The sequence below is a fragment of the Astatotilapia calliptera genome, chromosome 6, assembly GCF_964374335.1.
Source record: "Astatotilapia calliptera chromosome 6, fAstCal68.1, whole genome shotgun sequence".
Taxonomy (NCBI): domain Eukaryota; kingdom Metazoa; phylum Chordata; class Actinopteri; order Cichliformes; family Cichlidae; genus Astatotilapia; species Astatotilapia calliptera.
This window is the reverse complement of record NC_137427.1, coordinates 42,709,421-42,736,498: the sequence shown is the minus strand read 5'-3', so window position 1 is coordinate 42,736,498 and position 27,078 is coordinate 42,709,421. Positions and strand designations below refer to the sequence as shown.

At 40.8% G+C, this 27,078-nt stretch overlaps 1 protein-coding gene across 2 annotated transcripts; it reads left to right on the top strand.

The window, feature by feature from the left end:
* The first annotated feature begins 224 nt into the window (after positions 1–224).
* LOC113024787 (uncharacterized) lies at positions 225–26,013 on the top strand. Of its 2 annotated transcripts, XR_013909872.1 has the most exons (13): positions 225–596; positions 6,913–7,060; positions 8,976–9,113; positions 10,588–10,776; positions 12,686–12,784; positions 13,416–13,487; positions 14,853–14,899; positions 17,990–18,089; positions 18,830–18,965; positions 19,344–19,460; positions 21,964–22,060; positions 22,655–22,725; positions 24,948–25,047. XR_013909872.1 is itself a non-coding variant. In XM_080303280.1 (12 exons), exons 1-12 carry the CDS (start codon positions 505–507, stop codon positions 25,030–25,032), a joined length of 1,320 nt encoding a protein of 439 aa, XP_080159406.1. In that variant the 5' UTR covers positions 225–504; the 3' UTR covers positions 25,033–26,013. The 2 variants fall into 2 exon arrangements, 1 of the variants encoding a protein (XP_080159406.1); XM_080303280.1 differs by lacking the exon at positions 22,655–22,725 and having other exon boundaries at positions 24,948–26,013.
* The last annotated feature ends 1,065 nt before the right edge of the window (positions 26,014–27,078 follow it).

Here is a 27,078-nt window from a genome sequence, read left to right as displayed (position 1 = left end):
AATCAAAGAAGAATATCGAGTGTAGAAATGGATACTAACAGGGAATTGAAGTTTGAGAATGTGGTTGCTCAGTTAAATCATGATGAAGGGAAAGGAATTTCGTTTCTGAGAAGTACCAAAGTCATCAGGAGCATATAAGGAAATGATGTAGCAGTATAGCCCAAGAGATGGCAGTAGTGCAACATTGTTGGATGCAAGCTGCCGTTAATAACTAAGGAAGAAGAAGAAGAAGAAGAGCCAATCGAGCGTCGCGTTGTTGACGACCCGGGAGAAACAAAACTAGCTAAAGGAAAAGGAAAAGCGGCAGAAGAATGATTCATACGAGTTATGTCTCTTTGTGGAAAAGAGGATAAAGGAGTGTTAATAGAGCTTCGACTTTTTAAACAATCAATTCGGCTTCTTTAAATTTGGCGTTGTCACAACAGAGAAACTCCTTCGTACCTTTTTGGGAATAAAGCGGGGATTGGTATCAACGGGCTCTTCTTTCTTTTACATCTATTTAAAATGTTGTCTACTGGAGATGTTCAAGGTTATCTCCGTAAACTGGAAGCTCTCCTGCGAGTGATCAAGTACCCGGGATACGTCGACTACAATGGGTAAGCGTCACCACCGCCAGTCCCTTGTTACTAAAGAGATCCAAACTAACAGTATTCGCGTTACAATGTTTTATTAGTAATTTGTGTAAGAAAAACACTTTGATTAAAAACCACGGCTCTTCAGTTGTAGCATTTTTACTGCTAAAGGGTACAAAGCTCGTTCCCAAGAGTGCCTATTCGGCTCGACGCCATCGTTTTCCATTCCTATCTTCTTTGTTTGTTTGTTTTTAAATAAGATCCTTATTTAAAGATTGGTACAATACAAAGTAAAATGAAACAGTATTGCATTAAAGGTTTTGTACTTACAGAAACTGTACCAGAAACAAACAAACATTAGCCAGAACATACAATACACATACGCTAGGGGGAGAAGTTTATCTAATTAAACCAAAGAGCGGTGATTGAAGGATCTTCATTTTTCCACATACAACCATAGTTTTGGGTTAGCGGATTTCTTAATTGAATTAAGATATTGCAAAAACTCATAGAAAAGGAGGGATGTCTTCCTAAACATTTGGATTTGTGAATATGAAATTTAGCCTTTAAGATTAACAAGTTAATCATATCTATGTTGAATTGTCTTTGGTTTTTGTGGGGACCAAATAATACATGTTTCCAAAATAGTACAAAACCTTTAAATCCATCTTCTGAGATGAAGACACGTAATCTCTGCCAGAAGTTTTGTACAAGGGGACAAAACCAAAAAAGATGCATAGCAGATTCCTTACAAGTCTTACAAAAGCTACAGTTTGCATCAATGTCTAACTTGAATTTGCTTTGAAGATAATCTTTAGATGGGTAAATTCTGTGTATTACCTTATAAGAAATGTCTTTAACTTTGTTGGTAATTAAAAACTGATTAGGTAGTTTCCAAACTTAGAATATATATATGTATATTCTGCACCACATCTCTGTGCGTTCATCATTTGTTTGAAGCCAGCTCACCTCCTGCAACCACTTTTCCGAGAATACGCGCTTCTTTTGTGGTTCGGACTCCTGACATTTCTTTGGAGGTGGAGGAACATCACAGTAATTGCTTAAAGGAGCTTCTTGACATCTTTAAGAGTTCTAAACAAATGTCTGTCCTCCTCCAGAAAATCTTATGTATGCAAACACGCGTTGCAACTTCTTATCTTGTGCGCATTTTTTATTTTGACAGCGAATGCTCACCCGCGGACCACTTATGTGCAGCCCTGGTTATGCTATTCTGAAATAAAGGTCTAATAGATTTATTGTTGTTTTCAGAATACTTAGATAAGCATATCTTACCAATGACAGTTTGTATTGGAGATACCAACGGCATATGGTATGAAGGAATATTAGGTTTATTCTTAAAAAGCATACAAACCCCTGATGGTATTGAGCCAAATACTTTAGCATCATCGTCATGATTTATAGCTAAATTGAGATGTAGACAAAATTCTTCATTGGAGAGAAGCATACCATTTGATGTTTCCATTACATGTACTATCGAGTACAGCCTAATGTGCCTGAGGTCGTTATAGCAATGCAGTCGACCATCCCGTGACATCATTTGTATGTGACACGAACGCTAGAACAAAGGTGGATGTAATCAATATTGATATGAAGTACAATTAAGTATCCATCCATCCTCTTCAGCTAATCCTTTTCAGGGTCGCGGGGCGGCTGGAGCATATCCCAGCTTCCATAGGGTGAGAGGCGGGGTACACCCTGGACAGATTGCCAGTCTGTCTCAGGGCCAACACATAGAAACATACAAATATTTGCAATTACATTCACACCTATGTGCAATATAGAATTACCAATGAACCTAACCCCGCTAACTCCCAGAATATCACGCAAACACGGGGAGAGCATGCAAACTTCACACAGAAAGGGCCCGGCGAGGTGATGGACTTGAACTCAGGACCTTCTTGCTGTGAGGTATGCCACCGGGCTGCCCTAATGAAGTCTATGATATAAAATATTTTTTTGTATTTAATACATTTGTTATTCCAAATCAGAGATTTATGTCGGGAAAAATTATGTTTGTAAAGATGAAGCCAGCATGAAAATGCTTGTAACGGAATTGGAGTTTTGTTTGGGTGAGCAGGAAGAGCAGATCACCTTCTAATCAGAAGGTTGGTGGTTTGATCGCTGTCTCCTCCAGTCTGAATGGGCAATATACTAATACCAAGTTTCACAATGATCCATCGGAGTATGAATGTGTGTGAATGTTAGATAGAAAGCACTTGTGTAGAAAGAGCATAGAAAAAAGTGTTTGTGCAAATGGCAGCGAATGAGGCAAGTTGTGTAAAGCGCTACATAAGAAGGGATTCTGTCCCTCTATGTTTAAAAATAAGGTTTGGTATTAAATACCAGAATCTATGTTTGTCTCTAATGACACGTTTGATCCAGTTCAGGTTGAATTTGATGCTGAAAATGAGATATTTCTCTCTCAGACTGATATTGACAAATATGAATCCCCAGATAAGGTCATTACTACTTCTTTGGCAGGAATACCTTCAATTTCTTTATGGATACAAGCTTCTTTGAGAGGGAACAGGACACCTTTTGTTATTTGAAGTAAGACCTGATACTTCAGAGAAAGCATTAATACAGTTTTTTAATCTGAAACTCATCTTTCGAGGAGATAGCTGTATCATCTGTTAACTTCCTGGCCTGAGATGGCGATCCCTTCAAATGCATCATTGTCTTCCTTGCACAAAGCCTGATTAACACTCAACTATAATGGCATCCAAACAGAATTGAAGTCTTTCTGTAAAAATATAAGATAGTAATTTGACATCATTGTTAATTTGTGTAACTGGCCTCCAATTATCATTTTGTATCATTTGATTCTTATCAGGTTCAGGTGTAATTAAGCCCCGACACATTGGTGAAAGAAACCTACAAGCGTCTGTGGCCTCCTTTAAAACATTTAATAAGTCAGTGATGTGATCTTGAAAGAGCCTCTGAAATGTTCCAGTGAGTCCATCATCACTTGGGGATTTTTTCTTGTTCAGTTTACTGATAAACTGTTTGAGTTCTTTCAGAGATAATTCTTGATCACATCATTTCCATTGATTTTTGTCAATAATTTGTGCCCTCATTTTAATCTGTGTAAAGAAAGGTTAAGTTTTTTCAGACTGTAGCTTTTGGTAAAATCCCTCAATAACAACAGAGATTTGTTGAGTTTTCAGATATTTTCATTGTTCGTTCTAAGTTTATGTATGTGGTTGATTTCTTTTTTCCAGTTGGTGTTCCTTTTGCATTGCTCCATCCATTTACTTTGAGTGCGACAATAAGCACCCATAGCCAATGCTAATAAATAAGATTTAATTCAGAGAGTAGTGAACTTCTCATGCTCATGAATAAAATAGATTTTGTTTTAAGTCTCTTTTCTTTGACTTATTCCTTCCTTCTCTTCATTGCAGAAATGTGATATTTTGTGAATTGCCAGTGCTTTCTTAAACATTTTCTTCTGTAGCGTTTCTCCAATTACTGCTAGTAATATTTGTCTTTTTTAGTGAGCATATTATTATGAATATTATAAGCGTATTACTTAATTTCCATTCATAAATGCTAGATAACATTCCAATGGATGCAGCCGTTCCAGTATTTTGCTCAGGGACACTTTGACAGGTGGGCTCGTGGAGCCGTGGATCAATCCATCAGCCTTCATAAAGAAAGACAGCCCACTCTTTACTAGAGGTGGGAATCACCAAACATCCCACGATACGATATTATCACAATACTTAACGCACGATACGATATTATTGCGATTTTTTAAAAATATTTTGCGATATTCAGATTCTGTCCATAAAGGTAAACTTGATCAATATTCATTTTATCTAATAACAAAGTCTCACACTCAGTCTTTCTCTCATCTCAGTCAGTTTTATTGTTGACAAACTGAACGGTTTGTATTACAGTCTAGTCCAACTTAACTGAATGCAACCATCTGGTACAATTACAGCTATTCTGAACTATGCAATATGAAAACTATGCAGCCCCTTCAGCAACTGAAGAATTTGAAAGTAAATTAAAACAAAATATAATTTTACGTTAAATAAAAAAGTTTTAAACTTAATTAAAATAAAACATGTCTTAAATTAAAATAAGTAAACTGTCATGTTTATTGCTGCCAAAAAAAAGTTAAACACATTTGGACAGTGAAGGAATGTCAGGATTCTTGCTCAGAAAAAGGATCAACGTGCTCTGAAGTCAGAGCACAAAAACCTTTTTTGTAACAAAATATCGATTTCTGCTGTTCCTGTATCGATACATTATTAGCAAACAAAATATCACGATACTACACAGTATCGATTTTTTTTCCCCCACCCCTACTCTTTACCTGACACTTGCTCCCCCCAAGCTGCACAATAATCTTTGTGAGTGGAGCCTCTTAGTTTAACTGAGCTTGAATGGATCGCCTTGATGTTGCCAGTTAAACACTAGGTATCACTGTTGTCACAAAATGAACCCTGCAGATTTTAACACGTTCTACGTAGTGTGGTTGAAGCCATCCTGATAACCTTATCCCACCGACGATGTGGAGATCCAACTTTTTTAGATCCAATTAAAATCAAGGCAGTCAAAAAGATGCTGGAAAAGAGGAGAATTCTTGGAACAGAGTTTACACTGAATCATATGAACAGCAAGAAAATACATACAGAGTATAGCAAGCAAAGCAAAAATCCCGGGGTGCACAGCCTTAAGCACAGACAGCAGAGCGACCCAGAGATGGACAGCAGCAGGAGAAAAGGGAGTGCTGGGGTGTCCTCTGGTCCCCTAATATAGGACCAGTATCCCCGCCCCTGCTGCTGGGTAACTTTCCCACCCGTCCTCAGGCCAAACACAGCTGCAGGGACGGGTACTCTGACTAGCCTTTTCTTTGGCTTATCACAATAGGTCAGAACCAAGTCAAACATTGCACATTAATCCCAATGATTAAATCTTACAACAGGCAGTCAGCATGTGGCATAATCTTATATTATACATGTAAATAATACCTGACCTAACTACATAGGTTACATGCTTATTCTCATTGTAGGCTTATAGTAGGGGTGTGTGTGTGTGCATGCACGGGCGAAAGACAAAACACTGACTGGCTGCTCTCATCAAAAACAAGCCAGTCGTGTAGCTCACCATTGTCAGCTTGTTTCACGTTTTCGTTAAAAAAAAAAAAAAAATCACAGTTTAACTTTGGGTTCCTCCCTTGACTCGTCCCACTAAACTCCAGAAATGTAAATCTACATTTCAAAAGCTACTGTTGAAATTTTCCTCCTCCTTCCAGAGCCCCTTTTCCATTAGCACCTCCTCGGATCGACTTGTTTTTTGTAGCCATTTCTCCCCTTGCCGGGTTTCAAAAATGGCAGTTTTAATTTTTGTGAACAGGACGCTCTCATGACTCATCGTGTGACGCTACTGACCAGCCAGTCTGACGACGTCACATTTTAGTATCTGCTCGGATCGCATAGTGGCATTTAGATAGCAGAAACCCAGGCGCATCTCAAATTGAACGTATTTTTCTGTTCAAATATAAACCCGCCAGTGGCGAGTGCTAATTTCCACCCCTGCCTGTGCATCAAATGAATGTTAGGTCCAATGTTTCTTTTTGTTTTGTTTTGGGGGTTTTTTGCCCTTTTTTTTTCTAACATGCTCCACCCAATACTGAGAAATATCTCTGCACCTTCCAGGTTTTTCCAGTATGTTTTTTTTGTTCAGCACTTTGGTCCTTAGCAGGTTGTTCACAATTCTGGCAATAGACTGGCTGCTCTTTGTGAAGACTGAAAGATAAATGTTTGCCACTTAAGGCCATGCAGACCAAGTGTCAGCCTCACACCGGGGTTCCAGTTAGGCAGAGGTTGTGAATTGGTATCAGAGCACATGTGTGTATTCTGCAGCTTTGGCAGCACCGCCCATCATTTCACGGTTCTTGGAATCATTTGTAAGAAATAGTAAGAAAATACTTGGCTTGTTCTACATGATTAAGTATGTGTGAATGTATGTTAATAATGTAATAACAAAACAACCAAAAGCCTGTAATACCCCATAATACTACATTTACCATTTTGGGAAGATGCAGGATTGCATGATTGCATGAATTTGTACATATTCTGTAAGTATTTATGTTGAATGTAAATTTGCACATAATACAGATGGTTGTACCTCTGTCAGGTCTGTGTAAATACATATCAGATATACCAGATGAATAAAAAAAGAACAAAATGTAAATCTGAATGTTCTGAACGACCTGATTCTGAAAAGCGACGAATGTGTAATCAGCACAGCAGATGGATTTCTGTATCTGCTCTAATGCTGTGAATGCTGTTGTGTGTTACTCTGCCAGGCTGTCCAAAGGAGATCCATCAGCTTTTCTGCCAATACTGAGTTTCACTCTCACCTCCTTCTCTCCACCTTTTGCTGAGCAACTGATGGCAGCTGGTTTAGAGCTGACGGGTAAAACTGACCTCCGCTTTACAGAGGCCGTTTATAAGGTAACAAATTCCTGTGTTTAGAGTGTTGTCTTTTTGCTAATGCGCAAAAACTGTTATACTGATTGAGCCGCCCCTTGTTTCTCCGTGCTTCAAAAGTGCTGAGGTCTGCGCCCTCGGGTTAGATGCCTCTGTCAGGTCTGTGCTAGACACAATTTAAGTTTGATTCTTTGTTTCTGTTATATGTTGACAAAGCACTGGTTCATCCCTCGAGTTAGGCCGCTTTTTATGCTCGAGTGATTTACAGGTTGGTGTTAAGAGGCTTAACAAAGAAAAACCATTCTTCTGAAAATGGTCAGATACAAGGACTTGAGTGGAAATGAATGAAAAAGCCGCCAACGTTCAAAGAAAAAGGCCTCAGGAACTATTACTCAAGACCACTGTTAAGAAATGAACAGAAGCTTATTGGAATAAAAAATAAGAAAGAAATGAAGGATTGCTTAAGAGTTTTGCAGAGCACTATATGACAACCGTTCAAAGATGGTATTGACCTAAAAGTGTTGACCTACCATTGCCAAGAACATGGGTCTATTTGTGTTACTCTGTGTGAGGCCTGTTTCTGTGATTAAACATTGTTACGGGGATGCAACAACAGGAATAAAGGATGCACACAAACAGACTTAAGAAACAGTATGTTTGGTATAGGGAATGAAAAGCATGAGGAACTCACCCACATTAGTTACAACACAGAACATTTATCTGGTTCACCTTGTTGTTTGTTTCCAAATCCTGTCATGCTTCATTCATTGAGTTATGTTACGTTCAGTAATCACACAGTTGGCCTTTTGTTGTGTGAGGAAAGCAGTTATTACTGAAAGGAAAAAATAAATATAAAGAAATGCTAAATATTAGGAAAAGGTGTATGGATAAGAACAGCTCTTATAATTTCATTGCACTGAAGAGTAGATCTGATGATGTCAGAGCGCTGCAGCAAGCAGGAGGCTAATCACTGACACAAAGCTGTCTGTGGCTGTAGCTTGGTATTTGTAAGGATAATGTGAGACACATTTAAAATAATACAACATCGTTTGTCAGTAGTTTTTACCTCTCAGTAGTAAAAAGCTGGTGGGGTGTTGTCGTCACCCTTCTACCAAAACCTTGGACAAGTTTGAATATCAGTGATGTCTACCTCCAGGTCAGAGGTCACGGTTTCTGAAAATCGTGTGAATGAGATCACTTGAGAGCAGGGTGATGTAGGGTATTGAAACTGATGCTGTAGGTGTATCTACGAGGATGCTGAGCGGTACCACTGGTCACTGCCAGTATTTTCCACATGTGTAGATATTATACTTTCACACGCTACACTTTAAGGAAGGCAAGCCAAAGTAAGGAAAGCTAGCCATGGTCACAAGCAAGGGTGCAGAGAAAAGGTTTGTTGACCAGGTATGTAAAGAATAGATATGAAATTAAAGGGTTTACATACAGTGTTAACACATGTTACACAAGGGATAGCTAATAGAGCTATAGCGTGCCCATTCCTAAACACAAGTCTAATGTAGCATTGCTCGATAATGTCATGTGTGTTTTAATCCAATAATGATAACGTTCACTGGGAACGAAAGAAGTGCTAAAAAACAGCAAACACCAAAAAATAAAGCATGAAAAGCACAGCAAAGACTGCAGTTTAGATCTTTTTGTTTTCAACACTTCAGCTCAGTATGTGCTTCACTCTTCATCACTGTCAGTATGTGCTTCACTCTTCATCATGGACCAGCAACAGCAGGAGTACACACAGACTGGCTGTAGCACGTACTGTGTACACTGCCTCCATCTGACCAAAGAGCAGACAGCGAGCCCGCTCTCTCTACTTTTAATCCCATTTACAGTAGAAAAGTGCTTTATAAGAAAGTCCATTCAGTCCTGTAACAATGTGTCCAGCTTTGTGAGTGTGTTTCCTGTCTCCGTTTTGTCTGTCAAGGTGTTACGAGATATCTTCCAGTATAAGCCCTTGCTGACCAAGCAGCAGTTCCTGCAGTGGGGCTTCTCTCAAAGGAAAATCTCTGTCATCTGTGACATTATTAATTTGGTCCTGCAGAAACACAGCCAGCTGAAGAAGGTACGAAACCTGCCATTTGTTTTTATTTCCATGTATTTGCCTCAAATGGAGAGCGCTTGTTCCAGAAGTTTCTGTAGTGTGTTTGAGTTTGTGTTTGTTGCTGGGTCACAAGTGGCACACTGTGTTACACCAGTCATTTCTCACTCCAAGTTTCTCAAAGCAAACATTTAATATATGACTTGTCACAAGATATAATAATATCCAAAGGTACAGAGAGTTGCTCAATGTTTTATTCCTGAGTAAAAAATACTGTTAACTACTCTGAACAGGATCTCCACAGGGACCAGTATAGCTCACTGGTTCAAGTAGGTGACCCATATGCTGCACGCCTACTGGAGAGGCAAAGGTTTGAATCCTTCCTGAGGCCATTTCTTGTGTCTTCTCCCTGTTCGTTCCCAGCTTTCCCGTCTTTTCTTCACTGTCCTGTCTCAGTAAAGAAAGGACAGTGAAAGAAATAAAGAAAAGCCCCGAAAATAGCCCCGAAAAAACCCCCCCAAAACATTTGAATGGCTCAGAGGACAAACCACTGAGACACACACAATTCAGCTGAGTAACAGTGTAACACAGCAGTGTAATGTACTGATTATTAGTTACTACATTAAACTATAACTGTTACATACTCACCACAAATCATATGTAGTATAGGATGAATATATTAGGCCAAAAAAGTCTAATATTAAGAATGTTTCTGATGATTTTTCTGAACCAAATACAAGTGTGTTGACTTTTAAAAGTCAGACTTGTTTGTTCTCACAGTGATAAATAGAAATACCATTTGTACCACAGTTTGCAGCCACACAGAAAACAGCAGAGGTGCTAAAGTGGTCAAATACACTGTCATTTACTTCATTGGCATTCAATACATTTCATAACATCAGAGAGCTGCCTTGATATTCTCCAGCAGTGGAAAAAAGAGACAAATTATGGACATGAGATGGGGTGGTTGCTGCTGAATAATCGTGCCAGTGGACCTGCCAGTTAAAAAATAAAACAGAACTGCCACCCATGTGCTTTTTTTTGTTTTTGCCAGTTTAAAAAATGGTAACAATAAAGTACATATGCATTTCTTCCACTGTATGGTACAGCTCAACCCCACTCGTGGGCCATTTATCAATATGCGTACTTGTGTGTTCTTGTGGACTTTGGAAGCTTCATCAGTCACAGCCCATAGTTCCACCTCACAGTGTGAGAAACGGTTACCATACAGCAGTCCTGTAGCCCAGAGTCGAATGCTCTGGCACCTAAGTCTGGTGTGGAGTCGTACATGACCAGCTGATGTCCAGAGAATGGCATAGCATTGTACACAACTGTACATCAGTGATGCAGTTTACTCAATGCGACAGGCACTCAAAGAAAGTCATGTCTTTGTTAACTGAAAGCCGTTCACAGATGTTTGGAGGATCACGTTTACAGAGAGGCGTGACGATAATAATGTAACATTAACAGCTGATCGTTGTGTTTTTATCTATTTTAGGTATCCAGGAAGTCATTTGTCATACATCACATGGAAAATCCTATGACATCTCCCACAAACTCCTCCCATACTAAACCATTGTCCTTGTATAATGGAACATGTGCCTCTGGTGACGTACACTCCCCTGATTCTTCCAGCAGTGACGCTGCAGAGCTGCCAGGAAAAGAGGATAAGGACAACAGCCTCCATGTTAGTGAACTCCTGTGACAGATGTTGGTTATTTGAGATTTTACTAACACGTGACTGCTAACCATGTGACATTAACTTGTCTCCACCCGTGAAAATCGTGATGATAATTTAGAATAAAATGAATAAGGCCCAAATCACACAGGCTTTGACGATAGTCAGTGGCCATCTGGCAAGTACCGGTTGTGAGGGGGAAACTGGGTACTCCCTGACCAATTGCAAGTGGTTACTCGAGGTTGATGGGAACATCTCTGGTAAAGCCCCGGTCAGACAGACCTGTGATTCGCTCACCAGTTGGCAAACAGCACCGTGTGATTGATTTGTTGGCAAGCATGGTAAATGGCCTGTACTTGTATAGCGCTTTACTAGTCCCTAAGGACCCCAAAGCGCTTTACATATCCAGTCATCCACCCATTCACACACAGGTGATGGCAGCTACATTGTAGCCACAGCCACCCTGGGGCGCACTGACAGAGGCGAGGCTGCCGGACACTGGCGCCACCGGGCCCTCTGACCACCAGTAGGCAACGGGTGAAGTGTCTTGCCCAAGGACACAACGACCGAGACTGTCCAAGCCGGGGCTCGAACCGGCAACCTTCCGATTACAAGACGAACTCCCAACTCTTGAGCCACGATCGCCCCATAGTTGCCATAGTTGTCCGTAAGTAACAAATTTATTTATAAACACTCGCTGGCAACTCTCCAAGCTATAATGAATCTGTGGAAAGTGCAAATTGGAAACTGAGACCATTTGTGCTTTGAGAGATGTTGGGTACAGCTCTTTCACTTTGAAGCTTGTGTCACACTTTCTGAAGTTTTGCTACCGTCACCTCCCGCAGTCACTTACAACCAGTCGGGAAATGCACATTGTTTTCCCTAGCAGGGTGGGTGTATCATGTCCAATATACTGGACATTCTTTAACAAATGATGTCAAAAAATCTTAAAAGATTCAGTGCGTCTCAAAGTTTAATAGGCATGAAAGTCTGAGGATATGTTCAGGGTTGAACACATGTCAACACCATGAGTGGTGTATATGGCAGACAAGTTTTGGACCCAGTATGCAGGTCTCGAGAGGCAAAACCTGAACTCAAAAACGGCTTTATTGCATGTGACATTCCAGAAATGCAAAATAAAGAGCTCACTGGAGCCAGGAATACAGAACACTAGGCAATTAGAGAAAACCATGGCACTAGGTAGCAAAGGAGTCACACAGCAAAGAACACACATGGAGACAATAGAAACATGGCAGGTGATGAGGACAAGGAAGAAGAGTGGCAGGAACAAACTGGGAGACACTGGGAGAACAACTGAGCATTCATATGCTTACTTGACACAGACAAAAGGTCAAAATACATGGACACATGACTGACTGAGGAGATGAGAGTAACTACAGAGGGACACAAAGGGAACAAATAAGGCATGACAAGGCAACTGGACCTAAACTGGACATTGAAGCACAGGAGACAAAAGCCTACTTAAGTACAGGAAGTAACAAAACATGGAATCACAAACAGACAAAGCTACAGAAGCACAGGGACCACAGTGGAAACAAGATTCATTGGGGACCCTAAGGATGCAAAATAAACTAAAACCCAGAACTGAAGTAGATGAGAAAGCGCTCATCTACTTCGCTTAAAATATCAATATTGAAAAACGTTCAACTGAAAACACTGGGTCCAAACTCAGGGATGGTAACAAAAGCTCAGCTATGCAGTGTCTGGCCTCAGCAAGGTCAGTATTCTGGAGAAACGCCTGGAGCAAGGCAGGAAAACAGACAAAGCTAAGATACTCCCTACTTATTTAAAATATGTTGCCCTTTCTTTAGTCTTGTTTTAGTCTTCTCTCTGATAGACAACAGGAAAGAGAATAACCCGAGCGCTTCTTTTCTGTAATTATCATATTCTTTTCCAGAATGTGGGAGAAGTCGTCACCGTATCCAGAGAAAGCTGGGAAAAGCTGATAAGCAGAGTCCTGCTGTTGGAAACAAAATTCGAACAGAGAAATACAGAGGTAGGTGTGTGCACATGCTTTTCTCCCTGTAATTCTGTTGATACGTGGCAATTGATTAGGGGTGGGTTTAAAACATTGATTTCCTGATTCAAATCAAATTTATATCGAACAAATGTAAACTTGATGCCAAATTGCAAAACTCTCAGCTGTGTCTGTAATCAAACCTCTAACTTTGCTCTGCTTCACTTCAGCAGCATCAGGCCATGTTCAGATGCTGATTGATGGTTTTCTTACGTTTTTGTTCTACTGCAGAATATTTTTAAGATTATCTGCTATAAAAAGCCAATCCAGGAAAATCTGCTTCATGTTTCTCTGTTTGATCTTCAGTCACTTTGACACAAAGGCCTCTGCTGTGATGCTCACACCTCTGATGAAGTCTCACAGTGTCAGCTTTGGTTTTATACATAGACAGGAAATATATTATAATTCTGATCATTTATAAGTGCATATCCATATTTTTATATCTGAGTCCAAATTTAATTGAATCGAATCAGGACCTCGTGAATCGGCTTTTTCAGATTAAATTAAACCACCTTTTCTAAACGATTGGTAATCTGCAACCAGTTTACCCAAATGGTTTAAAAATGGCCATTTTAGTTGCATCTCCTTTTGCCTTCTCGTCTTTTTTTAGGTGCACAATACACAGCCATGCCAGTCGTCTACCTCATCACATGCTTCCAGTTACACAATTGATCCTTCAAAGGTGAGTAATTTGCTCCTTATCTGTCCTGTGTTGTAGTCGTAATAGACCAAAGTGTAGACATGTGACCTTCTTGACTGTTTGTGCACTGAGTAATTTGGAAAAAAAGGTAATTAAGCTGAGTTGAAAACCTTATGTTTTCAAGCTTTCTCATGATTGGAATGAGTTAACCATACTTTAAATTTTGTGTTATTATTTTAAATTCTGTTCTGTTATGCTGTCTATGCAATTAAGTACCATTCATTTAGACCTGCTGGCACCTCCACGACTTCTTTGGCTGCGAGTCACAGTGACACGTATCTAAAGAGAAACCTCAACATGATATGGTAGAAATCACACAGTCGTTTAGGAAAATTCATTTGAGATGTTTGTAGTTTTGCTCAGTCACTAACCTGGAGTGTTCTGGGATTTTGTGGAATCATTAAATCACTGCCTATAATTAAGTCTCAGGACACCTAATTGTACTTTATATCAGTCGCAAATAGAATAAACTTACACTTAATTATGTTTTTATATTTATGCTTTCCATCAGACTGTTCAACACCATCTGGGATGCAGCTAAAAAATACAAAACTGTCTTATGCTAATTTAAACGTTCATTTAATGGAATAAGTCTGTTGGCATTTTTGCCAGCTTTTCTTTTCTTTCTTTATAGTAGATTTTTTCCAGTCTTACTGTCTGACACATTTAAAGCTGCTGCTCAGTATTCAGTGGGATTGGTCAGATGTTGCCAGTGTCACCCCTTGCACGCGCGTGTACCTAGATTAGGAAAGCCAGGGTAACTTAACAGGTTGGTAACCAGCTTCATGTGACCATTCACCGTGATTGCTGATGTTAGTGTCAGTGAATCCAGAACAAAAAGATACCCTGGGTATGTTAAACTTGCTTCCTGGTACAAGGCCCATATTTGGGCATATGAGGACGACTTCTGGCTTATCTCTGCTATCACTACAGAAACTTATTTTGTAGACCAAACTTGGTAGGAAATCACCATTTACTGACCAATTGAGAACATTATTCCTGGATTTTATTTATTTGGGCGATCGTGGCTCAAGAGTGGGCAGTTTGTCTTGTAACCGGAAGGTTGCCGGTTCGAGCCCCGGCTCGGACAGTCTCGGTCCTTGTGTCCTTGGGCAAGACACTTCACCCATTGCCTACTGGTGGTGGTCAGAGGGCCCGGTGGCACCAGTGTCCGGCAGCCTCTCCTCAGTGCGCCCCAGGGTGGCTGTGGCTACACGCAGCTTTGCCATCACCTGTGTGTGTGTGTGTGTGTTTGAGATTGTGTCATTTGAAAACAGAAAACTTTCCAAGGTGTCCAAATTGAAGTGTTTATTTCTTAACCTGCTGTTTGTTTGTTTGTTTGTTTAGGAAGAGTGTAAATGGGCTACTGACGGGATACAAAACGTTGCCAACTTGTAAGTACCTGATTGTACTTCTGCAGTAGAAGCAGCCTGATTTTCAGTGTAAAGCTGTTTTGATGCAGTTATACTTCTTTAACTGTGAGATTTGCAGGCTGAAGAGCACCTCCAGTCTGTTGCACACTGAACACTGAATAATAACACTCAAAGCTTTAGTGCACTAAAGCTTTACTATACTTTAGTATACTGTATACTTATTATACAGGTACATATCCACCCATTAATGAGTTTAATCAGAGAAAAATAGTGAGGCTTAACAAACAGACAGAGATATCAAAGGGAGTAAAAGGTTTGACAGCATCAATATAATTCATGCAGAGATGTAAACCGGAGCACTCACAGTCAGCTCAATGCATCAACAGAAAGTTATCAGCACAACGATTCAGACAAAGAGCTTTTTAGGGTAAAGACTGAATATTATCAGTCACCTGACCTGCGTCCGACTGAACGGCATTCCACCAGAAACAGAGCGCTCTGGGAGAGCCTCGCATACAAGAGTCTGCTGGTGTCACCAGTTCCAGCACTAAAATGGAAAATTGTGATTTCACATGATGTTTTTGTTACTTTTGTCTTAATAAAGGTCCTGGTGCACCATGAGTTCATCAGTCAGTGACCCTCCCTCTTTAACGTTTGGCTACAGATTTGGTGGGCTTCCTGAACTCTTTTACTTTGCAGTAATACTACTTACAGCTGGTCACAGAATATAGGAGAGAGGGACTTGTTGCAAAGGTGCCATGCTATTACGTTACCGTGCTCAGAATTCAGAGCTCCTTAGAATGAGCCACTTTTATACCCTTGTAGCTTGTTGACTGCAAATACCTGAATTTTATCTCTATAGTGTAGCTGCACAAGCTGATGAATGACCTGTTAGTGCCAAACAGACATGAAGTGTACTTCACAAGTGCTGCTCTTTATATGGCAGCTGTTAACCTTCTAATTATGTTCTTAGAGCTTGAGCTCAAGTAATTAGTGATGTGGGTGTTTATCGTTTTCATTATGACTGAATGTCATAGTTCAAAGAAGTGGATCTGTACAGTTCAGTTGAGGGGGTACAAGGACCTTTGGCCAATAAGAAACGTCATTAATGTTAAACTTACTATAAATGTGTCATATGGTCATTGTGTGAATAATTATCAAGGAAGAGCACTGTCCTGTCCTCTAACACAATCAACCCAGTGTGAGTTACATGTGGGCGGGTCTACAGGAGGCTCTTCAGCCTGCTGTGGAGAGAATGATATAATAAATAGTTTTAAAGTGCTTTGTTGGCTCCATTTACATATAGGTGATTTTCACGTACTTTACCAAAGACGTATATGCCACCCTGCCCCACCCCTGTAAGACTTTCTCGATCCGCCACTGTGACCGAAGAAGCTGCAGTCCTTTGAAGCAAAAGTCAGGGCAGAAAAACTCCCACAGTCCGGCCTTAAGCGCGGGAGATTTCTTCCTGTGTTGTGACGTGGTTCACGGTGCGGTATCAACAAAGGCTGCCGTTGTCAGAGGGATTTATACCAGTTACTTGTTACAATATGGAAGAAACCCAACAGCGTTCTAGTTTAAACAGGTAACCTTTCTCTACACGTGACGGGAAAGGCTCGGATTTCCACCGAGAAGCAGCTGAGTCTGTCCGCGTGTGGTGCGCTGTTACGTAGTGTTTTAGTATATGTTCCACCCTGAGCCAATGTCTTTCATTTATCAGTCCGTCACAGTGTTTTTCACATTTATTTTTAATGCTCGGAGGTCGTAAAACTGTCTCACTGGGCTGTTAGTGACGTTTCGAGTTTTATGGTGCGTTCCTGCATCGCCGGAAGTTCCCAGTTGGAGAGATTTTGTGGAATGCCAAAAAAAAAATTGCATAAAAGGTCGGAACATACCCCAAGTTACCGATCCAATAGTAAAAGCGTGAACCTTTAATCTGCACTGTTGTGGATTTTGACTCACCGTGTGCAGAGGCTCTATTCCTGATGCTGCTCCCAGTGATACCTGCACGGCTCTACCTTGCCGAGAACCAAATTAAATCCCGTTTTTTCTACATTTATTCTCTCAAACACGATAATCGGGAGTGACGTCAGTCCCAAATACACTTCCTGTACTCCAGGTTATCTGTTTAGTCTCGCTTGAAGTGGAGTTTTCCGAGATCGACACATGTTTTGGTCCTTGTTGCAACAACAGACCCAGTTTTGCTGTTGACTGCTTAAAGCTTTCATCATCTTCCCATTATCCTTCTGTCTTCATGATTTCTTCCACCTCGATGAGTTCCCTCTTTCCAGACACTAGGAAGTATCTCCCACAGCCTAACACTGCCGCCTCTGCTTTTTCTCTGCTGGGACAGTTTTCTTTGGTTGCACATCTGGCCCTTGTTTCTCCAAACATAAGCCCCGTGGCTCTCAGTAGTTTGTGTTATCGTTTGTGGCTCAGTACAGAGGTTTGTTTGTCAGGGGGCTTATGTGAGTCATTTTGGGGGAAATATTATTTTTATTATTCATAATGTTAATTAAAAAAATAATGTGCAATACTAAATAGTAATACAATTCTTATTCATCTTTTAATACAATTAAAAACTCTCAGTGTTGTCATTGTCTGTTGGACACTAACGCTGGCACCCTACCATCCCTGTAAACTGCTGCAGAGGGCAGCCAGAGCAACATCCCAGTGCCAGACACAACAGGCACTGTGTCCACTCTTTCCATACTCTGACAGCTTAGCTGATTTTGGGGCAGGAGGAAGATCTACAGAGTATTAGTGACATGGTTTTAATGTTGTGACTAATTGGTGTATATCTGAATAGTATCAGTCTTGTTACAAGTGCTGATACTGAAAACCATTATGTTCAAGCTTTTACTAAAGGTTATGCACATTGAGCTTCTACTCAGGAGACTCTGTGGTGTTTATATGTAAATGATTGTTTTGGCAGCTCATCAATTAATACATACGAATGTACACATCAGATAACACAAACTGAATCGTAACATTGATGGTGAGGTACCAGAGTGACGGCTCACAAAGCTGTGAAGTCCCTTAAACCAGAATTGGACAGTTTTTGTTTTCTCTCACATAACTTCATAAATCTCTTGGGTTTTTTCTCTATAGTGGCAAAACCAAGAAAAGAGAGGACTACCTTGAGTGGCCAGAGTACTTCATGGCTGTGGCTTTTCTGTCAGCACAAAGAAGCAAAGACCCGAGCTCCCAGGTACGTCTGCGTTTGCTTATTTGTCAGGGCTGAAACAGATACTTTACTATGAGTTCATATCCAAATTTCTGGTGTACAGAACTGAGGTGTGGTTCAGGTTTAGAAGAGTCTTTTACTATGAGTTTACTGTTGTTGTTGTCATTTGCATGTTGGCATGAGAATGTGTGGTTGCTCGCTCATCTCTCCCCAGCTGTCTGAGGACACTGAGGAGCTCCCAGGCCGGCCGAAAGGCACAATCTCCCATTGTGTTAAAATATAATGTATTAGCAGGAACGTTTCTAATGCAATAGTTTAATGTGAAAACGGTCAAACGTCACCTTCATTGTCAAGCTGTCTTCGCACAATCCTAGTTTAGTTTGTTTCCTCTTGCTGTCCAAAAACAGGGAGACAAGGTTTAGGCCTGCTCAGATGTGATGTTCACTGTTGATGTAATGATTATTTAACACAGTTACTCAGACTCTGAAGGAAAGAAAAACAGGGAAAAATTGAACGTGCCCCAAAAATTGTATTTCCTCCCAATTTAAATATGCAGATGAAAGAAAGAGAAAACACACACAAATTTAAGGTGAGCTGAATATTAGAAAGTCTGTCAGGGAGCGAATTTGGGGCATGCCTTATTGTAAAATAGGACGTGGTGGTATAATAATTTTAATTTGATGGTCTTGTTTTTATAAATATAGGAATCAGTTCTTTGTGTGTGTCCCTCTCTTTATGTCCCTCTGTCTCGGTGTCTCTCACAGGTGGGAGCATGTATAGTGAACCAGGAGAATAAGATAGTGGGCATCGGTTACAATGGTATGCCTAATGGCTGTAATGATGACCTGCTGCCATGGTCTCGCTCTGCTGATGACCGGCTTGACACTAAATACCCTTATGGTGAGAATGCACACTGTCATTTTTGCTTTCTTCTACAACAGCTTGTTTTAAAATGGTGTATTTGGTGCATTAAAGTAACAAAGCACTCCTGCTTTCATCCACCTTATGTGTGGGAGAATGTCTGGAGTAAACCAAATCCTATCTACATTTGCACCATACTGCCAAAAGTATCTGTTCATCTGCCCTCACACCTGAGCGACTCATTCTTTCACAGATGTTTATCTGTGTGTGATTTTATGCACCTGTGATCATGGAAGTGGGTGGAACAATTTTCAAACGTTTGGCCAGTTGGGGGCAGCAGAGGCTACATGATGAAGTGCTATCAAACTTGCAGTGTGTTTTAGTGACTGAGGTTTGTTTCGATGTCGTGTCTCACAGTGTGCCACGCAGAGCTGAATGCTATTATGAATAAGAACAGTGCTGATGTGAAGGACTGCACCATGTATGTGGCGCTGTTCCCCTGTAATGAGTGTGCCAAGCTCATTATTCAGGCAGGTGAGTATTAACAGCACACACTGTAACTGTTTCTACATTCATACTGATTCATGAAGGTCCAGGTAATAATATTAGGAGTCACAGCCGCCAATGTTGGCAGAACTCACTTCATTTTTAATAATAATAATAATAATAATGGATTATTATGGTCTGATTGGTTAGCCATCACCAGTTTGTCTGAATAACAAATCTAGCAGACACCCAACAAAGTCAGACGACTGTATTTGTCTTTCTGTGACTTGTCCCTTGTAAGAGTTATATATTCAGTTAAAAGTCCACACCTCCATCCCATAATGACTGATTTAAAATATGTTGTCAAGTAGAGTCAAAACTATTTAAAAAATTGTGATTAAAGCACATTTCCATTTGTGCCCAGCTATTATTCTACAAAGAAACTTGTTAGAAACAGTATTTTTATGGCCTCTCTCGGCTTTGATAACAGCTTGCATGTTTTCTGGCATTGCTCTTGTACTTGCTGTGATGCTCTTTTGTTAGTGACTTACAAAAGGTTTCTAGCTGTTCCCATCGACCTGCTTTGGATGAAACTTTGTGTGATCCATCCAAATCCACCAAATCCCAAAAGTGTGCAGTGGAATTAAAGTCCACACTTGAGTACTTGAACTGACGGACTGTCCGAATCAAAGTTACTTTTTCTTGGTTAGTTAAGCTCGGCGTCGCTTTAAAGTTTGCTTGTGGCCTTTGTCTTGTTGGTGCCCACAACAGTCCAGAAGGGTTTCCATGATGCAACAAGATGCTGTTGTAGACAATGTCAATTTTCACAAATTTCCCCATGTTGTTTCCAGAAATGTAACCCCCCGTGCGTGCGTGCGTGCGTGCGTGCGTGCGTGCGTGCGTGCGTGCGTGCGTGCGTGCGTGTGTGTGTGCGTGTGTGCGTGTGTGTGTGTGTGTGTGCGTGTGTGTGCGTGCGTGTGTGTGTGTGTGTGTGTGGGCACAGGAACCAGTACCTAGTAGCAGTCACCTGCAGCTCCCTGACAGATCTGAAGTCTTCCTGTACATTTGTTGACCTCCTTAATGCTCAGTCGCTGCTTCTTAGCAGCTATTCTTCATTATGGTCATTCTGAAAATCTTCTCAGACTAGTTAAGACTTCTTCGTAGCAGTAATCTTCTTTTCTCTCCCAGTACTTAAAAGTTTGAGGTGTGTGGCATCTGTTTCAGTCAGCTTTCATTTTCTGCCTCTTCTTGGCACATTTTCTAAGTACCAGTGTTTGCAGCATGCTTGACCACATCGTGAGAACAACATCTTTCCCCCTATTTGTTTCAAAGACCACCCAGTTATTCACATTTTCATTTAGTTCTAGATGATTTAGACTGCTCAGAGAAGACATAAATTATAATAACAATGCGATTTGCTGTCTGTGCAGGTACTCGGTCACCCAGGATGTGGTCGTCTTAGGAGCTTGAAAGGAAGGCAGTTTGACTTCTTTAGGTTTTTTGAAGATGAAAACAGCCTCTCATCCAAGAGGACGAGAGGCTGTTTTCAAACCAACAGTGTTTAAACCCCAGTGGTCGCTGACCATCTATTAGTCATCAGTGTTATCATATGAGCCAAGGTGTGATAAGAGGGCGTAGGGGGCGACCGTGGTTCAGGGGGTTGGGAAGCTCATCTTGTAACCGGAAGGTTGCCAGTTCGATCCCCAGCTCTGTCTGTCTTTGTCCTTGGGCAAGACACTTCACCTACCACCTGCTGGTGTTGACCGGAGGTGGTGCAGCCTCGCTTCTGTCCGTCTGCCCCAGGGCAGCTGTGGCTACACCTGCAGCTGCCTCCACCAGTGTGAATGTGAGACTGAATGAACAGTGGAATTGTACAGCGCTCTGAGGGTCTTGAAAAGCGCTATAAATGCAATCCATTATTATTATTATTATTATTATTATTATTATTATTATTACTACCTCCAGGGGTTTCAGGTGAGCCACATCCTATCACCTGACTTACTTGTCAGATTAAAGGTTCACGCTTGTGATTCTCCACAAGCCTAGGAACTTTTAAAACTGCTCTTAAAACTCACCTCTTCTCATTGGCTTTTAGCAAGGTTTAACTTATTGTTTTAACTTATTGTTTTATCAGTGAGGTGTTTTATGTACTTGTGTTTTATTGTATTTTATATTTGTATTTTCTTGTACAGCACTTTGGTCAGCCTTGGTTGTTTTTAAATGTGCTTTATAAATAAACTTGACATACACGATGTAACCTGGTGCAAAGTGTGAGTGTGGGTTGTGGCCACCACCTCTGTTCAATAATGGTCATTCACAGTGGACATAGATGGCCTTTTTTACATTTAAGAATGTGATTCACTGCTACATCAGGCTGCAGAGTGGGTCAGTCCTTTGGAACAGAAAAGCGTGTATATTTAAAAAGTGTTAAACCCTCATCGGTGTGTCTGTTACTTAGTGTTTAATCAATTAACCTTAATTGATTTGCAATATTCCATCCTCTGTAATATCAAATAAGATTAATTTATGACCCCTCCCTCACTTTCTCCAGGTCTGAAGGAGGTGGTGTATCTTTCTGATAAGTACCATGACACACCTGAAATGACTGCTTCCAGAAGGCTGCTCAGTATGGCAAAGATCGAGTGCAGGTAAGTTACACGTTAGTCTAGAAGGAGAAACTGATGCTTTGTTGCCTTAAGTACGGCCAAACTACTCCGGACCAGAGACTGAATTCAGGCCAGGCGGTGGTTACGTTTCTGCAGTAGTCTGTCTCGGACACTTTCAGAATGTTGTAACTCAGGATGTATCAGGAAGCTTTTCCATGCTTGCAGAATCCCACTGCTGCAGATATTATGGCCAAATAGCAAAACGAAAGCTTGTGCTTGTTCTTAAAAGTTGTTGTGATGATGGTGCTTCACCTAAATTTCACACAATTCCTCCTTCATTCAGTACAGAGAAAAATCTCTGTGAATGTTGTCATACTGTGACTGTAGTTGAGACTGCCCAATAGATGCATGCTAAATCCAATAGCACGAGTAAGTGGAACTGCATCCAAATCTTAAACTTCAGATTTTATATCAGTTGCAATAAAACATTTCTTGAGTGCAGAGGCTAAAGTGGGTGTATTTTTGTTTTATTTCTATTTGATTGCTTTACAAAGTTACCAAGAACTCTGCAAATTCACAAAATTCAGGTTGCATTTGTAAATTGGATGAGTGACGAGAGGTTTCTCCCTCTGACAGCGCTGCGTCCAGATGAACACAATCAAACTGTGGGATTTACCTGGATGACTGAGCATGCATCAAGACATACAGTACGCTTATTTACATAGCCCCAATTAACAACAACAGCTATCTTTTAGACGTGTTGACTTACAATAAGTCAGTATAAACAAAGGACCACCAGATCTGAGAACTAAGCGGACAGACATGGAAGGGAGCACAACAAATGAACTGTGCAAGTGAAAATGTGGTGAAAGGGTTGGAATTGTTATGGAGGTCAGAAAAGGATGATTGATGTATTTGATTTAAAGGGAAAAGAAGATGTAAAGAAAAGTAAAGCGCCTGTTTCAGCGGGAGAAACGTGTCGTTTTCCTCAGCTGGGATGAACGGCTGAAAAATAGGATCAAGGGTGTGCAGAGCAGCCACAGCTCCACCTGCTGGTGATCCCAAGAAAGTACCAAATCAAGATTTCACCAACCCTATAGACCAGAGGGATCAAAGTCATTTTACATTTTACAACCACAAACAGCTCACTTTGATCCTAAGGTGGCCAGACCAGTGAAACTCTTTTCTGTCAGTGTAAAGAAGTTACACATTTAACTGTTTGTTTTTTACTAAAGCAAAAAAGGTTGGAGATTGGCCTATAATTAGACTGCTGGGTCTAGAGATGCTTTTTGAGTAAAGGTTTAACTACAGCCAGCTTGAAGGCCTGTGGTACATAACCGATTATTAGAGATCGGTTGATCATATTTAAGATCGAAGAATTAATTAATGGCAGGACTTCTTTGAGCAGTTTTGTAGGAATGGGGTCTAAAAGACACGTTGATGGTTTGGAGGAAGTAATTATTGAAGTTAACTCAGAAAGATCAATTGGAGAAAAAGAGTCTAACTTAACATCGATGGTACTAAGAGTAGCTGTAGATAATATTACATCTGTGGGATGATTATTGGTAATTTTTCCTCTAATGATAAAAACTTTATTTGTGAAGAAGTTCATGAAGTCATTACTAGTTAACGTTAAAGGGATGGTTGGCTCAACAGAGCTCTGACTGTTTGTCAGCCTGGCTACAGAGCTGAAGAGAAACCTGGGGTTGTTCTTATTTTCTTCAATCAGTGACGAATAGTAAGATGTTCTGGCTTTGCGGAGGGCTTTCTTATAAAGCAGCAAACTATTTCTCCAGGCTAAATGATGATCCTCTAGATTTGTGACACGCCATTTCCTCTCCAGATTACGAGTCATCTGCTTTAGGCTACGTGTTTGAGAATTATACCACGGAGTCAGGTACTTCTGATTAGAGACCTTAGTTTTCACAGGAGCTACAGTATCCAGAGTCGTACGTAGTGAGGAGGTGAAATTATTAACAAGATAATCTACCTCTGTTGGGGTAGCGTTCAGATAGCTGCTCTGCTCTGTGTTGGTACAGGGCATTGGAGATGATAACAGTGGGTGGATTATATTCTTAAACTTAGTTACAGCGCTTTCAGAAAGACATCTACTGTGATAAAGTCTACTCTCCACCGCTGTGTAATCAATTATTGTAAATGTAAATGTTATCAGGAAATGATCAGACAGGAGAGGGTTTTCAGGAAACACTGTTAAATGTTCAGGTTCGATGCCATATGTTAAAACAAGATCTAATGAGCTGTAGATAAGGTCTGCTGTTAGACTAAAATAAAAAGGTACCCGCCAGAGCACTCACTGTGAACGATGCACTGATCACACCTGCATTTTAAAGATAAGAACACAGCTGGTCACAACAAAATAAGAAACACACTAATAAATAATCGTAAAGGTAGAAATGATCAACTTTATTATCTTGTACAGACCTGCATGCAGCCTCTCTGTTCAGGCCTGAGTTGCAGCTGTGCTGCTCTGGATTCGACTCTTTATTTGCTACGATTAGTTCTCTACAGTCTGGACTCTGCTGTTAGTGAGGGGAAGAGCTGTGTCTGTCTGCAGCCACAGCACTGTTTGTATCACAGTTGTTTCAAACGAGTATCGTAACCCTGCACTTCTAGAAAGCTCATCATACAGACAAGACTCGGGGAGGCCTGTGCAACTCGGGGGCCGTTTCAGGAACACCTGCTAGACCCAAGTTATGATGCTCGATGTGGCTTAAAAAGATCCCAAGACGTGTCTGTGAGCTGAACTATGGATTTTTGTGGTTACAAACCTCTACATGAACCTTGTTATAACTTATCAGAGTAGGAGGCCAATAAAAATCTTTCAAAGGTGCATTTTCTTTTCTTTAAGCATTTTCTGTGTGTAAAGGTGCGTCTCTGACCAGTCTGTGTGTGTTTGGTGTTTTCACAGGCAGTTCAAGCCCAAGAGGACTGAGATTGTCATTGATTTTAGCTCCATTAACTGCTCTGGAATGCTGAACTGTGCAACCAAGTGAAAATGCAAATGCCTCACCTTGGGGAGCTGTTGAATGAGGCAGTGAGTCAAAGGGACTTTGATGCCTCTTTTTGTGTTTGTCTTCTCGCCTCCTGCTTTGTCCAAAGGAAAACTCAAGGATAACCTGACTTTGGCATCTTAGATATTTTGATTTGCTGCTTTAACGTTTTTCTTTTAAAACTTCCTCTGGGTCAAGGAATTCATAAGGCTTATGAACAAACTGTTGTGAGTAAATCAGAAATCTGTTTCTGTCAAGCTTCCAGGCTCGTTCTCCTCCATGAAGATCACTTAACCTTTGTTCACATTCACAGCTGAGACTGGGAGATGCTGTCATTACTGCTGGCACTCGGAGCTTCAGCATTCAGTATTTTATCACTACTTCCCTCCTCTCGGCTGATGCCACCTCTACAATACTGGGCTTTAATATTGTTAATACGAGTTAGCTTCATGCAGCTGAGCCTCATCACTCATTAGAGCCAAATGCTAGTTTTAATTAAGCAAACAAGCTGTGAAAGGCTGATTGTGTATTTTTGTAAATATGATTACTGCAGATCCAGGTGACGTAGGTGCAGCGACTAAAGATCTTGGATGAGGTCGAATCCTGGTGACCTCAACATCTGACCTCAAAGTCGGTGTCAGAGGTCAAGTTTTAAGTCTTGGTGATAAGTCAGGACGATTTCCCCGTGTATGTAGTGCAGCTGCATCTACTACAGGATGAGGTGTGACGCTGGAAGCTGCCAATATTATTTGCAATTAAGTTCATCAAACCTGTTTACCAAAAGTAATGTCTGTAAATTTGACCCCATCCCTGACGTTTTACTTCTACTCTTTAATGCCTCCTCTGTAGTGAAGAATGTCTTTACTGCAGCTGGAGTCAAGTGTCAGAAACAAGAGCACACCGTTGTTATTTTGGACCTTTGTAACAGAATGTTTGATTGTACCACAGTAAATCTTTCATTCATTAAACACGCGTGAAAACGAATCATTTGTTTATTTTGTGTCCGTGCACCACTGAGGCCCACACAGGTAGGAAACACTGCTCACAGCCATGTCAACTGTCACTGCAGCTAAAAAAACTGGGACACATTAATACTGCCCATGTTACACATTATATTATTTATGTTATTGTTATTCTTAGTTAGTGGGGGGGGGGTGTTCTTACCACTGTTTTTTCCTGCTATGGTGATGGTAATCATCAGAGATGGGCGGTAACGCCATAGCAGGAACAGTGGTAAGAAAAAAAACAACAATCACAGATGAAGTGTTCGTGATTTCTCAAGGTGGATAAACAAATACACTCATGAAGGCAACAGTGGTCGTCTGAACTGTCCAAACTGGGCCAGTGGCTCCAGTAGAGCCCAGGAACAACATCCCTGATCTCTATCCAGAAGAGTGCAGGGGTAGGACAGCAGACCCTGGAGCTCCCAGGCCTCTGGTAGAGGCTCGAAGGATAAAGACTACCTGCAGATAAAGATGTAAGAAAACAGATGAAGGGAGAGATGCAAGGATTCAGTTAAAATAATGGCTATTTTGATGTTTCCATATTTACTTGATTTCCCTTTTTACATGTATTACTCAGTTGTTCCATTGCTTTAAGAAATTGCACAAATCTGCACACATTTAACTGGACCGTGGTGGGCCTCCTGAACCAAAATTGCCAGGTTGAAGGGGTTTTTTGTTTTTAAATCTCTGTGAAGTCTTGCCTCATGGGGTGTGAATAATCAGAAGGCAGAGCATTAAAATCTTGCAGCACTTGCCCTTGCTCACAAAGGCATTTGTTGAGACCCATTTCAAGTTTGCCAGTGAATATCTACATGGTTTAAGAAGACTTGGCAGAAAGTGCTGAGGTCTGATCAAACAAACTGCAGCTCTTTGACCTGCCATGTTGGGAATGTGAGAAATGCTGCATATGATGCAAAGAGCACAATCCCCACAGCTGTGCATGGTTGTGGAAACGTTATCCTTTGTGGTTGTTTTTCTGCTAAGGGTACAGGATGACTTCACCGCACTGAGAAGCCAATGGACACAACCATGTAGTGAAAGTCTC